General features: G+C 36.1%; 1 protein-coding gene across 1 annotated transcript in view; it reads left to right on the top strand.

The window, feature by feature from the left end:
* Positions 1–15028, top strand: part of fat3b (FAT atypical cadherin 3b) — a 94327-nt gene that overhangs the window by 46080 nt on the left and 33219 nt on the right. Inside the window, exons 30-35 of the mRNA XM_030153902.1 lie at positions 2838–3231; positions 4118–4314; positions 9658–9811; positions 9901–10134; positions 10384–10562; positions 13419–13632. Of these exons, the coding sequence (XP_030009762.1) occupies positions 2838–3231; positions 4118–4314; positions 9658–9811; positions 9901–10134; positions 10384–10562; positions 13419–13632 (1372 nt within the window). The remainder of the gene's footprint in view (positions 1–2837; positions 3232–4117; positions 4315–9657; positions 9812–9900; positions 10135–10383; positions 10563–13418; positions 13633–15028) is intronic.

The raw sequence follows: 15028 nt of genomic DNA, 5'->3' as shown, positions 1-15028 counted from the left end.
CCATACTGTGGCGTGCTTGCTGCATTGCATCGTGGGTATTATGCTTGATTATGTTCTGTGCTATGTGCAGGGGTTGAGTGGGGTTATTGTGTTTGTGTAAATTAGGTTAGTGTGTGTGTATGAAGATGAAAGCTTTAAACTGAACAATCCCGTACCTATTAATCTGTGGTTGTCAATGTACATTCACGGAAAAAAATATTAGACCACCCCTTGTTTTCTTCAATTTCTTGTTCATTTTAATGCCTGGTACAACAAAAGGTACAACTGTTTGGACAAATATAATGATAACAACAAAAATAGCTCATAAAAGTTTAATTTCAGAGCTGATATCTAGCCATTTTGTTTTTTTTTTTTTTGATAAAAACCAAAATCACTTAACCCATAGAGATCCAAACAGCCACCGGTGACACAAACCATCTACTGATCTAAACAGTTTAATACCTGTTGACCCACTAATCCTATCATTTTTTATAATGAACATGGAAAGATCGTCATCTTCTACAACACTGATTAACCAGTAAAATCCATGGAGTTTGATCAGTGACAGTGGATGGAGACACTTGTTTTTATATTCAGTTCGCAATATCTTTGCTGAAAAAGTCACTTTTTCTTCATTTTTCTCTGTTTTGATATAATTAACTTTGAATTTACTCTGCATTTTCATGAACATCTACATGATCTGTGAATTAAATATAGGAAAAGACATGATTTACACCAAAAAATGCTAAATACAAAGGATATTATTATAAAAGAAATGGTGATAAATCAGTTAAGAAAGGTAGAAGTAGAGAAACATTTATTTGGAAAGTGCCACAAAAGTAGCACTGGTTCTTTATGGGTTCAGTTCTTATATCAATAGCTATGACATTGTACTGCCAAAAACAGTGCTTTTAGGCATTCCATGTTTTCTTTTCTGTCTGTTTTAGTCACATGATACACGCAAGAGTTCGTACTTGATTGCATAACCATTGTTTTTGATGACTTTTGATAGTCTAATAATTTTGTCTGCGACTGTATAATGATCTACTACTGTAAATATATCAGCTCTTCCTGTGATCCTCAAACTTCCTGCCATTCCTCCCATCCACATTACAATATTCTAGTAATTGTAATAAAATCACCTGTTGCACACTCTGTTTAATATCTTAAAAAATCATGCTTTGACTGGCAGAAGATTTGCTTCAAATCCCAAATACAAACAATAAATACCCATTTTAAATTACTTCAGTAGAATATATGTAGCACCAACTCGGCTAAACAAATTCAACCCCAATATTCCAGACACATGCTACAAATGTGGCAGAAAGGGCACATTATACCATTGCCTGTGGGACTGCCCACAAATCCAGGCTTTTTGGAGTGAAGTTATAGATATGATTTTTAATGTTACTGGTATAAAATTATTAATAGATGCCAAACTGTGTATTTTTGTTTTTTTTTTTCATGCAAATCATAACCTTAGCGAGACCAACAAATACATGGTTACCTTATGCATGCTACAAGCTAAATACACCATAGCCAAATGTTGGAAATCCACTATTAAACCAAGTGTTAGTGCATGGCTTGCAGGACTGTCGAATACTCTACCACTGGAAAAACTCACCTTTATGTTAAAGGGTAAATCTCTCATCTTTGACAGAATGTGGAGATCTTTTATGATGTTCTTAGAGGGGATGAAAGTATTGGAGGCATGCTCTTTGAATATGTCCATCAACAAATGAGTATTGTTATGTATTTTGTATATGTCTTTTTTTTTTTTTTGTTCATTTTATTTGAAACATGTCTCACTCTGAGACCACTAAGTGAACTCTTGGATCATCAGTGACCTTTAACCCCCCGGTATCCGGGTGCGCCTTTTAGGCACACTTTGCACTTCATTTTAAAAAACTTAACATTATTTTTCACAATTTAAATAAGGTTAGAATTCAAAAGTTGTTCATTTTTGCATGATCTTTAAAATTCTGGCCACCAACTAAAATGTGCACATTGTAAACAAAAGAAAATTACAAGACCAGCATCTGTCTCCTAAGTGTGCCTAAATCACGCTATTTCTTCCATTTGATATGTATGATTAGGGCTGACTTTGATTTACAAGAATAAAATCAAATTAGAGCAGAAAAATAAATCAATATATATTTAATAGTTTGATTTATAGGTGTGCATTTTACGCACACTTGGTGACAGATGCTAGTACTTTTGAACATTTGACCTAGTGCCAAAAATAATAATGCAAATTAACCAGTGTTGCTGTTAATCATTGACATATGCCAGGCTGCAAAAATCAAATAATATGTGATCTACTTTTTATGTAGTATATTGAAAAACTTTTTTTTTTTTTGTTTTTTGCATCCAAAAGAATGGTTTGTTTACATTACAAACACAGCATTTAAAGGGTTAAAAAAAAGTAACAGTTATTGGGTATTTGGTGTTTTTATTTACGGCTCAAGTTGATGAAATAGAAAAAAGTGTAAAAGAATTAAAAACAAACTGTATGAAAATTTTTTTAGACATTATTCCACAAGTGTGCCAAAAAGGCACACTTGGTGCTTAGTAAGGGCCTTGCTGGACGGGATACCGGAGGGTTAAGGATGATAAAAAAGATTTACGTCTTGGACTGTACCAACTATAATGCATGTTATTGCCCTGTCATGTTTGTTATATTGAATATGAGCCTTACTGTGATAATTGTGTTTTGCACCTATATTATTGTTTGTATTATTATTTATTGTATCAATTATTATTAATTATTTGTTGTAAAGGGATTATTTTCTTTGGAAAAATAAATAAATACACTTGTGGGAAAAAAAAAATCATGCTTTACTATACTCTGACTGCAGGTAACGTATGGCCTTGGTACTCTGCTAACGTACAACCTGGACCTGACCAAAGACGCTCAGTCCTACAGTGGCCCCTTCACTACCAGCTCTGTGTTCGCCATCGACAGTAAAACAGGTTGGATCACCACAGTCAGTCAGATGGACCACGAGGCCTGTTCCAGCTACAGCTTTGAAGTTGTGGCCTCTGATCTGGGGGAGTCACAGTCCCTCTCATCCACTACAGTCGTGACCATCATGGTGTCAGATGTAAATGACAACCCCCCTCAGTTTGAGAGGGAGCTGTATCGCGGTGCAGTAAAGGAGAGCGATCCCCTCGGTGAAGTGGTCGCAGTTCTCAAAACCAAAGACAGGGATGGCACAGATCAAAACCGACTCGTCAGCTTTTACATCACTGGTGAGAAAACTATAAAAAACACCCATGTAATAAAGTTCAGCATGTTCTCCTCTGTACTGGAAGAGATAAGGTTCAGCTGAAAATGAAATTATACTTTGGCCAAATGAAATTTTTTTATTAAAGGTCACATTTGAAATTAATGTTAACTCAGATATCAAATATGAGTAATCTCTTTCATTATATTCTATTTTAATTACGACATCAGAAGATATGCATATACAACAGAATGTCACACAAAACCAAAAACTCCATTTTTATTTAAAGAAAAAAGGTGAAATAAAGCTACCAAATAACTCACTATAGGTGAAATGTCTGTGAAAACAGTTACGCCTGTCCATACTGAATATAGATGAGGGGTTAGAGGACTTCAACAATCAGTGCACAAGTCTGTGATTTTTGCAAAACTTTGTGGCAGATAAGAACGTTAAATGGTAATTCTTAAATGCCGCAAGTAATAAAAGACAAACTTCCGTCACTCTTTTTAATGGGTGTAATAAAAACAATGAGAAGCTTCTCTGCTGGCACTTTCTCCTTGACACTGTGAATGTTTTTCTCCATTAACGTAACACATCAGCGATGATATATTTTGGCCTTGTATTCTGGCATTTAAAGCTACTGATTGGCCAAATGGACGTGTCGTAATAAAAGGTCATTTTTTTAGATTTTAAAGGCCGTAGCTGCTACACCACCAGTATGGTTTACATTATGAAGATAGATGATTATTGATTGTGTCAAAGGGTACCTGTAGCATTTGTGTGTGCATGATGTTTGCAGATGGTCAGTCACGTTTAATACCGCTGGTGAATTATTAAGATTTTAGCTCTCAAGAGTCTCATCCAGTATATCTTCCTGTCGGTGTTATAATCCTTGTCTTTGTATTCCCCAGGAGGAAACCTGCGCGGTGTGTTTGGATTGGCTCTCGTGCAGGGGGAGTGGAAGGTTTATGTGAGTGGACTACTGGACCGTGAGCAACAGGACTGGTATCTGCTCAACATCACAGCCAGCGATGGCCTATATGTTGCTCGTACTGCGGTGGAAGTTACCATCATGGATGCCAATGACAACAGCCCCATCTGCAACCAGGTCAGGCGTACACACAGAGTACCAAATGCAAACAAGCACAGAGCAGATGCACTGTAGCAGAATAAACAGCCACTGTATGTAAATGTGCTTTTTCCCTAATCATATTTCAATATTATTTGTATTTCCTCTGTGTGGATCATGCAGAAACAGCCTTTTTAGGTTCTCATAGTAATTGACGTGTCATTAATGGTTGTGTACCACATCACTCTCTATAAAGGAGAGGTAAATATGTACAGTAGCGAGTCATTGTTGATTCTGTTTGAATTTTACCATGAACTACACATATGATGTTTGTCAGTCTAAAATTAAATGTTGCAAGCTTAAAAAAGTTGCTGTTTGTTGGAAAAAATTGCAAAGTTGTGCAGACTAGATTTCTCACCTTATCTCCTACACTAAAAGGGCACCTCTGCATGTTCCACCGTCTTCTGTGAAAGAAAGTGGAAAAGTATTAAATAAGATACAAAATTTTACAAGTCAGGTCATGTAGAGAGATCCAGCAGCGAAGCAGACTGTGAAGAGAAAACACTTTTTGACTTTTGGGTGTGTAGTTTTTCTAATTACATATTTTCATACTTTTTAAAGAGTTTTACAACCTGCAACTTTCTGGATTTGGAAAATTTTCGTCTAAATAAATAAACATCAGTCACACACACAATATTTCCTCAAGGTCGTTTTATTGCACATTTAAATCAACGCAAAGTGCTGTACAAATCTGCAGATTCCAATGGAAGATGTATTAAAAACTAGTAAAATAATAATTGATACAAGCTATACTAAAACAGATAAAAAAACAGATACACAGTAATAAGATAAATAGCAACCAGAAGATAAAACAAATAAAAGCAACACATTTGTTGTTATAAAAACCAGTGCAAATACATGTAGGTGTGTCTTTAAAAGAGATTTAAAGTGCTCAATGGACTGTGCACATGTGACCTGTTGGAGGCAGAGTGTTCCAGAACCTTGGACCTGCTAAAGAAAAGGCTTCAGGCGGGTTCTAGGTACGTCTAAAAACAGGCAATTTTAGGAACATGTTTCTCTGGCTGAGATGTGCACAGTTAAAAGCTCTGAAAGGTAAAGGGGTGCCAAACCATTCAGGCACTGAAAAACATACAAGAAAACCTTCAACTGGATCCTGTGAGTGATAGGAAGCCAGTGGAGGGAGAAGCCAATACGGGGTTACTGTTGGACCGCCTTGAACTTTGATTACTAAATACATTCGCTGTGGCATTGTCTATAGCTGCCCAACACTTATGCAATGTCACTGTAAATATCACATTTATTTATTTCCATGAATTTTGCATGAATTTTTTTTGCCAAAATCATGTATTGATGCTGTTCAGATGTGATACTGGTGAGAGTCGGACTACTCTGTCTTCTCTAAGTCTTCTGCGTCACATCCCAAACATTCTCATTGGGGTTCAGGTCTAGACTCTGTGGTGACCAATCCATGTGTCTGAGCCTGATGAATCCTTTGCTTGTGTCAATAAGGAAGAAAAACCTGGTCATTCAGTGTATTCAGGTTCATCTGACCTCATTTTATGGATACATAACATTTCTGAACCTAGACCTGACCGACTACTTCTGTTGAGAGTTTCAAATCCCTCCTTAAACCTTGCTTTTTTGCACTGGCTCTTAATATGAGCTGAGCCAGGCATTTGACTTACAGTATCTTAGAGTTTTAAATTATTGTTTTGAGTGTTTATTTTTATTGTTTTAATGTTTTAACGCATGAACCATGTGTCAGCATTATTTTATTCTATTTATTGTTTTTTATTTACATTCTGTTTATGATTATGTACAGCACTTTGGGGCAGTAGTGTCTGTTTTTAAATGTGCTATATAGATAAACCTTGAACTGAATCAACCCCAGATCATAGCACTGCCATCACAGGCTTGTACTGTAGGCACTAGGCCTGATGGGTAATCACTTCATCTGCCTCTCTTCTCACCCTGACATCACATCACTCTCACACAGCGTCAATCTGGACTCATCAGACCACATGACCTTTTCTTTTCTCCACAATCCAGTCTTTGCTTCCTATCAAACATCCTTATTTAGTAAATTACACTTTTTTTTTTTGCTGGGCAGTATATTTCACCATTGATTACTGCACATATTTCTTCTAAATTATGGATCAGGATTTTGCTTCTGTATGAGATTCAACTAAACTAAATTTTAAATCCATGTTATGAGTAAACTCTTTTCAATCTTGTCTTTTAAATGCACTTCTTAGCTTTTTAGCTTACCGGCCGACAGGCCGTAAGCTATTGTCGTCATGCGGCATCTGGTGGCGTCTGTTGTCGTCTGTCATTGTCGTCGTCTGTCGTCCGTTACAAAAAGTTCAATCGTCTTCTTCTCCGAAACTACAATTCTGATTGACTTCAAACTTTGTATACAGCTTCTATATGATGATGTCAACAAAAGTTAGTGAAATTATTTGGATCTGGATCTGATTCTCAATTTGGTGCAACTTTAAAATATTTCCCCATTATAAGAGATAGGAAGTGGATCGATGCAATAACTCAGTAAATATAAATGATATCAAGTTGAAATTTCTACAGTCCAGCCCTGATGAGGAGATGACCAAAACATAATGTCCACATGCTGATCAGGATCTTCTTCTGGATCTGGGAACTTACGGAAAATTTAACATGGGCTCTTATGGGGAAAAAATTTCAATCGTCTTCTTCTCCCAAACTACAGTTCTGATTGACTTCAAACTTGGTATACAGCTTCTTTATGATGATGTCAACACAAGGTATTGAAATTATTTCGATCCGGATCTGATTCTGGATTTGATGTGACTTTGACAAATTTTCCCATTATAACAGATAGGAAGTAGATTGATACAATAAATCAGTAAGTATCAATGATATCAAGTTGGAATTTGAATTTTTTACAGATCTGATTGGAATATGACCAAAACATGGGCTATTTCTATAATATAATGAATATACATAACTAGGTGATAATAAATGCCATCGGGATACATTTCCCAAAGTTTTTAATTTGGCCGGTAAGCTACAGGGCCATTGGTCCTATTTTTTATTTTAACGTCTTGCTTTGCTGTATTTTCATTTTAATGTATGATTTTAATATAATTAATGTCTTTCTTTTATTCTGTGAATGCATTTTAAAATCACGTTTTATCTCTGACGATTTTAATGTGTTTTTTTTTTCCCTTGTTTTGATTTTAATATAATTTCAAAGTCTTGCTTTTGTCTTACTTTTTTTATGTCTTTGTAAAGCACTTTGAGTTACCCTATGTATGAGTAGTACTATACAAATAAACTTACCTTGCCTTGCCTAAATTTCAAGCCCTTTTCACACTGGACCATTTTCTACCCTATCAAATGAATCCTGGTATAAATAAGCAATAGTAGCAACTCTGAATTAGATTCATCTCTTTATATTGTGCCGAAAGTAGATCTGTGAGAAGAAAACTGCTGTGGAAATGGCAGATAATTGGGCTGTGTGGTCTTCTGGGAATAGAATATTCTTTTTCATTTAGTAGCAATCTGCAATTCAACAATTTAAAATAATTAGTTGAGAAAGTTTGACTCACTAAACTCTTACTCATTCACTTTGAAATCAATGCTTTTTTGTTCTCAGACAAGTTAGATCTGAGTAACTACAAAGTGCCATTAGCGGGTGGCAACAGTGAATGATTCAAAAGATATTTAGAGGCAGACCTTGCACTACTCGCTCTGAAATGAGTAGTATTTGTAAAGATGGCAATGACTGCTGTTTTATGCTTAAGGAATTACAAGTGAAAGCCATTGAAAGAGCAGTTAGTAAACAGCAGTATATGTATTATGTATTTTACTGTTGTAGTAGCAATCACGACAGATGCAGTATATGGCATTAACAGGAAATGTTAAAAGTAAATAGTATTAATGTTAAGCTGGTAGAAGTTAAATGTTGCTATGTCTGTTAAATGCACATGTGTCATGCCTTGAACAACATCCATGCATTTGCTGTTTATCTTTGATATGTATAGCAATTTTGTGTTTTGTGCATAGTCAGAATTTAGTCTGATATGTGTAGGATTTTTGAGTTACTTATAGGATCTGACATAGGAATTTAGGGTAGAAGAATAACTTAAACTTCATCTCACTCCTTTTTGAATATTAGACTTTCTTTTATATAATCATTTTGTTGTTTGGATTTAATGCTAATTTGAAATAAATAAACAAATATACAAAACATGTGTGTTACACCAGTAGCCTTATTAGGGCCAATAATCAATAAGCCATCATTTGGTAGCACATCCAAGCACGGACCACCAGACTCCAAAACAGAATTTATCCAGAGGCAGTTAGACTAATGAACTCTTATTGAACTTGAGCCCTGGAATGCACTTTTAATTGGCACTTTACTGCTGTGCACTTTAGAAATAGAAATTGTAGTTATTTTAGTTCTTTACAGGTAACTTTTAGGGGGGTGGGGTGGGGTGGAGGGGTTATTGTTTTTTTTTATCAGTCTTTTATTATTTTTATCAGTATTTTATACTATTTACTAAATGCTGCTGACAATTAGGGACCTGAGTGCAATGTTTTGTTTCTGTACATATTATATCCTGAAATGACAAATACATTTGAATCTTGAATCTTAGCAGCTGTTGAACTAATACAGTCGCGGAAAAAAATATTAGACCATTGAAAGTCATCAAAAACAATGGTTATGCAGTCCAGTACTAACTCCTGTGTGTGTCATGTGACTAAAGCAGACAGAAAAAAAAACATGGAATGCCTAAAAGCACTGTTTTTGTCAGTACAATGCCATAGCTATTGATGTAGGACTGAAGTGATTTTTGTTATTATCAAGAAAACATGGAAAATGTCTAGATATCAGCTCTGAAATTAAACTCTTATGAGCTATTTTTGTCGTTATCATTATATTTGTCCAAATAAATGTACCTTCAGTTTTACCAGGCATTAAAATGAACAAGAAATTGAAGAAAGCAAGGGTGGTCTAATAATTTTTTCCCCGACTGTAATTTCCTGAAAGTTGTAGAACAACATTAACTTGTGCAAAGGCAGAGTGGGATCTACTGCATGTCCTTGGACACACTACAAAAGATTTCCCATTGTATTAGTCTGTTTTTAGTGAAACAGAGAGGTCACAAAGGTTCATTTCCATCATTTCCAACTGGCAGAAGTGAAGGCAGGGGCAGAGAAGGGCACTTAACTCTGTTGTACTCGTTCTGTCAGCAGAGATAATGGATGCAGGACAGGACAGTTTTATGTGTGTGTTTGAAGCACTGGACCAGATTTTTTAGACAGTATAGTTTGACTGTGTTTTTGTCTACATGTGTATATGTGTGTGCTTTGTACTAGGCGGTGTATAGTGCATCTTTTCCTGAGGACATCCCTACTAACAAGGGCATTCTGACAGTGGGCGCAACAGATGCTGATTCAGGATCCAGTGCTGAGATCCAGTATTCGTTATTTGGCATTGGTGTTGAAGATTTCTACATGGATGCAAATACTGGTAAACTTTTATCGCTCTTTTGTTTTAATAATGAAAACAGACCATATTTCTGACACTGTCTCACTTGCTCTCTGCATTTTTATGTTAAGGTGAGCTGCGTACAGCAACTGTTATGGACAGAGAAGTGACTCCTAGCTATAAGCTCATCGCCCAGGCAACAGATGGAGGCGGGCTGTTTTGCCGCTCTGACATTTCTCTCAAGGTGTTGGATGTGAATGATAATGCCCCCTCTTTTTCCTCTGCTCATTACATGACAAGTGTGTATGAGAGTGCTGTTCCCAAGGCTTTGCTTACCCGACTGCAAGCCAGTGACCCTGATGAAGGTGAGCTGATATGATGTGATTCTGCTTTATGTTGAATGTGTGATATACCAAGCAGGGAACATTTCCTCCATACACTTAATTAAACTGCTGTCTCACGAAGGATGATAAGAACTCCGCTCGCACAGTTTTGCGTATATTCATTTTGGCTCTCTGGGAAAACAACAGAAATGAGACATTAACAGAAATTGTACACTTGAGTGTAATATATCACACTCTTGACTGTGTATAAATGTATCCTGTCCTCTTAAGGTTTTAACCGCACCGTAGTCTACTCCCTGGTGGATTCTGTAAATGGATTCTTCTCCATTGACCCTATATCAGGAGTGGTAATTCTTGAGAAATCCCTAGACAGAGAGAGCCGGGATGCATATCGGCTACGTGTCCAAGCCACTGATCAAGCTGGGCAACAGGGGGCGCTGTCCTCACAGGTTGGTGAGAATATCAATTCATGCAAAACCTTTTATGTTTTATGGAGAAATCCTCACAGGAAAAACTAACATTACGTAAGAGTTGTTAAATTTAAATCCCAACTAGTTTTCCCAGCATTTTTTATTTTTGTGTTTTCTTTATTAAACTATGTTGCCATAATAATGTGTTCGGAATCTATACGCTACATATTAAATTGCAGTTTAGTCAGCCATGGGACCATCGGTTTATCCAATCGGTATTTCTATCCATAAGCATGAAGAGAAAAGCCAATGAATAAGAACACTTTGTTTACTGCTGAGATCAGATAACAAAGCCTAGTAGATTTTAATTAAGATAAATCTTCACCAAAATAGGATGGAGCACATGAGGAAGGTGACAGTTACAGAGACAGAAACAGAGCCAGCCCAGCAACGAAGAAACACCTAAAGGCCATAAAAAAAGCTGTACAGCTCCTTTACAGCCAATATATTTGTGTCTCGTGATCATTTGAAGCTACTAAATACAAACTGGAGGTATTTTTCAGACTTTTGCCTGGATATTTTCCCTCTGTCGATGTGTAGAGGTTTAATTGCAAACAGAACTGATGCATAGAGTTACGTAGGAGTATACACAGGAGCTGTTACCGCTACATAAATTACTAATGAATGTTGTGACAGCAGAAGCAAGAATAGATAGTAAAAATACTTCCTGGTTAATTGACTCTGTGTGGTTCTTTTTATATCAACAAAGGCTATTGGGAAAATATAATTGAAGATTGATGAGTGTAGCTACAGGGCTGGTTGACTGTCCCTCTAGGGAAGACTCTGATGGTCCAACCCAAGCAACCATCTCCAAAAGCAGTTATTATAATTATAAATATCATTAACTTTTTTTTTCTTTCTTTTTTTTTTGTCAGCTCTGTTTTAATTGATTTTGCAAATAAAGTTGTAAGCCCAAGTGAATTGACTAGTTTTTGTTTAGTTTTAGTGTTGTTTGGTTATGAGGAAAACATGGATTTATTGGTGCTGAGATAGGTAAGATTAAAGAATGCCTGAAATCTAAAATGATATGCAAAACTATTGTTTCAGCCCCGTATTATGTTGAGTTTTATTAACATTACTCACATGAGAGCTTAGTAATCAGCACCTGTAGTCAAATCCAACAATTAAAACGTGCCTGCAGCTGTACTTTGTTTTAGTAAGAGCTGTATCATTCATGTAGTTTCTTCAAGTTTGTGTAAAATGAAATGATTTTTTGCTGTTAGTATTTAGGTTAGCTCTTATCAGGGTATTTCCTGGCTCTAAATGAAGTGGAGATAGCAACATCCTGATCCTGTGCAATTTGCATTCAGCTGTATTCAAATTAATATTTAATATTTAATATTTTAAGAGTATTAATAATTTTGCAAATGAAGAAAATTACAATTGTTACATTAAAACTACATTGTAATACTAGTGAGTAAGTAAAATCATGCAATACATGATAGATTTATCTTCTGTCTGAACTGTACCAGGTGTGGAAGCAAAATTTACAATATTTTGAGGCAGGGATTGAAAGACAGTGTTTGACCAATTTGTTTATTGAAAGTCATGACAATTTAAATCTTCAAATCATATTTTACTGCATTTCTAATGGTCTTGTTGTCTACCTCAAGTTCAATTGCCATTTTTCTCATGGATTTGGTTGGATCCTTTAGGATTTTGGATTTCAGAGCTTTAATAAAAGCTTTGGTACGTTTTTTTGTTGCTTCCTCCACTTCCAGACTTTCTCGTAATAGTTTTGCTCATAGTCATTCTCTTCTTTCCATTATAAACAGTCTTTATGGACACTCCAACTATTTTTGAAATCTCCTTTGGTGTGACGAGTGCATTCAGCAAATCACACACTCTTTGACTTTTGCTTTCCTGATTACTCACATGGGCAAAAGTTTCCGAAAAGGTATGGATAATAGTGTTAGGTATGATTATGACATCAATATATGTTTGGTTTCAAAACAATTGACGTAGTGCCTGCTGAGAAAAAACAACTAAATGTTCATTGTAAATTTTGCTTCCCCACCCTGTAGACACAGAAGCATATTTTATTTAAGAGCTTGAGGAAGATGTAAAAATTTAAAATCACCTTTAAACACATGTGAAGTAATATTTCTATTTAGGAGCAGCATTATCTGTGCATCATGCTCATTACAATATAATTCCAATATGTAAATGTAGCAGAAATCCACAGTGTGTATTAGAAAGTAGTGTTTTCGAAGAAGACGCTAATCAAAGATTTATTGAGAGCTGGAGGTGGAATCCCCTTGATGATAATAACATAACTCCTACACTTCATTTTCCATGTTTTGTTATTGATTTTATAATTAAGACAAAGAGCAAAATATTTCTAATTATGAGTAATGCCATTCTTATGCAGGATATAGTCTTAAACAATGGAGTAGATTGTTTTATTTATGTATGCATGCTGTGATGAAATATATCTGACTGAGCCATTGTAATGCTTTTATTAGCACAAACAATATGGGATCCAGTAGCCCAGTCCTACGGAGTATGAATCATAGGACATGGCCCAGAGTTATTAATCACATTTATAGTGCCACTGTTCTTCTTGGTCAGTCACACTGTGTACTGTTTTTCTCCTCTTAACTGATGCTGACTCAAACGATGCCCTGCCTCACCACTCTCAGGTTTTGCTGGGCACATATTTCAATTGATTTTTGCCCAAGTCCTGTATCTTGTTAGTGAAGCCTTTAGTATCTTCGGTTCCATTAATGTTTATGGTCCTGCTGCCCGTGGTGCTGAAGTTGAACTCTCACAGCCAGGAGCAGGGTGGATAAATGAACAGGCGACTCTGTCACTGACTTTTATGTCTTCCCTCAGGTTGATTTGACCATTTTAGTCCTGGATGTAAATGACAACGCTCCAGTCTTCCAGAGGAGAGACTACTCTGTAACACTGCCAGAGGATGTAGCCATAGGGACTGAGGTTCTGCGTGTGTTGGCAACTAGCGCTGACATCGGACCTAATGCCGAGATCACCTACAAGATCAGGTCGGGCAATGAGCTGGGAAAGTTCACCATAGACAGAAATCGGGGTAAGCACAGGCTCTTGTATACTGTTGCTTTCATGTCTCTGTGTGAAATAATATTTAAAGATTTTTAAAATGTATGCAGCTCTGGAAAAAAATTAAGAGACCACTGCAGTTTCCTCTGAAAGCAGCATGTCTACATGTATGACAGCCATTCCATTGCTGTGTCTGTTGAATTCCAACACAAACACACCTTATTCTACTGAAAAAGCACCTGATCCATGTCTTATTTAAGAAGGAGAGGTAAAAAAAAAACACTACTGTGGCCTTCACTATCTTCTTGCAATAGGCCAAACAGTGCAATTGGTACTGAAAAAGCAATTGGAATCCAAAAATAGCTATTGAAAACTACTGGACTTCTGCTCTGACAATGTTCCCAAACTCTGAGGACCAAGGTTATTATCGTTAATGAAAACTAACGAAATGACGAAAACTAGAATTGCAAAAATATTTTTGTTAATTGAAATAAATAAAAACTGTAATTAATAGAAAAAAACAATAACTAACTGAAACTGTATTCCGTGTTTACAAAACTAACTAAAACGTATAAGAATTCTGGATAAAATTACCTTCGTTTTCGTCTTTGTCAATGTAGGATTGACACGAAATTGATTTATTTCGCTCTAGCAATTTTAGCTAGCGGCACCATATGATATTTAATGGTCCGCCACTTGTGTTCACTTGTGGTTTCCAGTCACCTTCTGGTTCCCACTTTACCTGGAAACATGGAGACTAAAGTTGGGAGAAAGGAGTCCTGTCTGGGATTTATTTGAATACGACAACAGACAAGAAAAGAAAAGAGACGACAAAACTAAAATTAATACTAAAACTAAACTAAAACTAAGCATTTAGAAAAAAATCAAAACTAATAAAAACTAGCAAACCTGCTCTAAAAACTAATTAAAACTAACTGAATTAGAGAAAAAAAAGCCAAAACTAAATAAAACTAAACTATAATGAAAAATACAAAACTTTTATAACCTTGCTGAGGACTGATTTTTCTATCAGGACAATGCTCCTGGCCTCAGCTAGGTCAATAAAGGTGTGGATGATGGACCACCAGATGAAGACTCTGTCATGGTCAGCCCAATCCCCAGATCTGAACCCATTTTGAAAACTTCTGGAGGAACATGGATGGTCACAAGCCATTGAACATTGCTGAGCTTCTTGAATTTCTATGCAGGAGGTGCATAAATTCATCCAACCGCAATGGTGGAGAGCCAAGACGTGTGAAAATTGTCACTGAAAATCAGGGTTATTCCACCAAATATTGATGTCTGAACTTTTCCCAAGTTACAACATTAGTATTGTGTTGTTTAGAAATGAATATGAACTTGTTTTCTTTGCATTTCTGAGGTCTGCATCTTTTTGTTATTTTGACCATCTGTTGTTTTCTGCAAAT

This window comes from Sphaeramia orbicularis, chromosome 14 (genome assembly GCF_902148855.1).
Source record: "Sphaeramia orbicularis chromosome 14, fSphaOr1.1, whole genome shotgun sequence".
Lineage (NCBI taxonomy): Eukaryota > Metazoa > Chordata > Actinopteri > Kurtiformes > Apogonidae > Sphaeramia > Sphaeramia orbicularis.
Note: the sequence above shows the minus strand (reverse complement) of the source record. Positions and strands in the feature narration are given on the sequence as shown.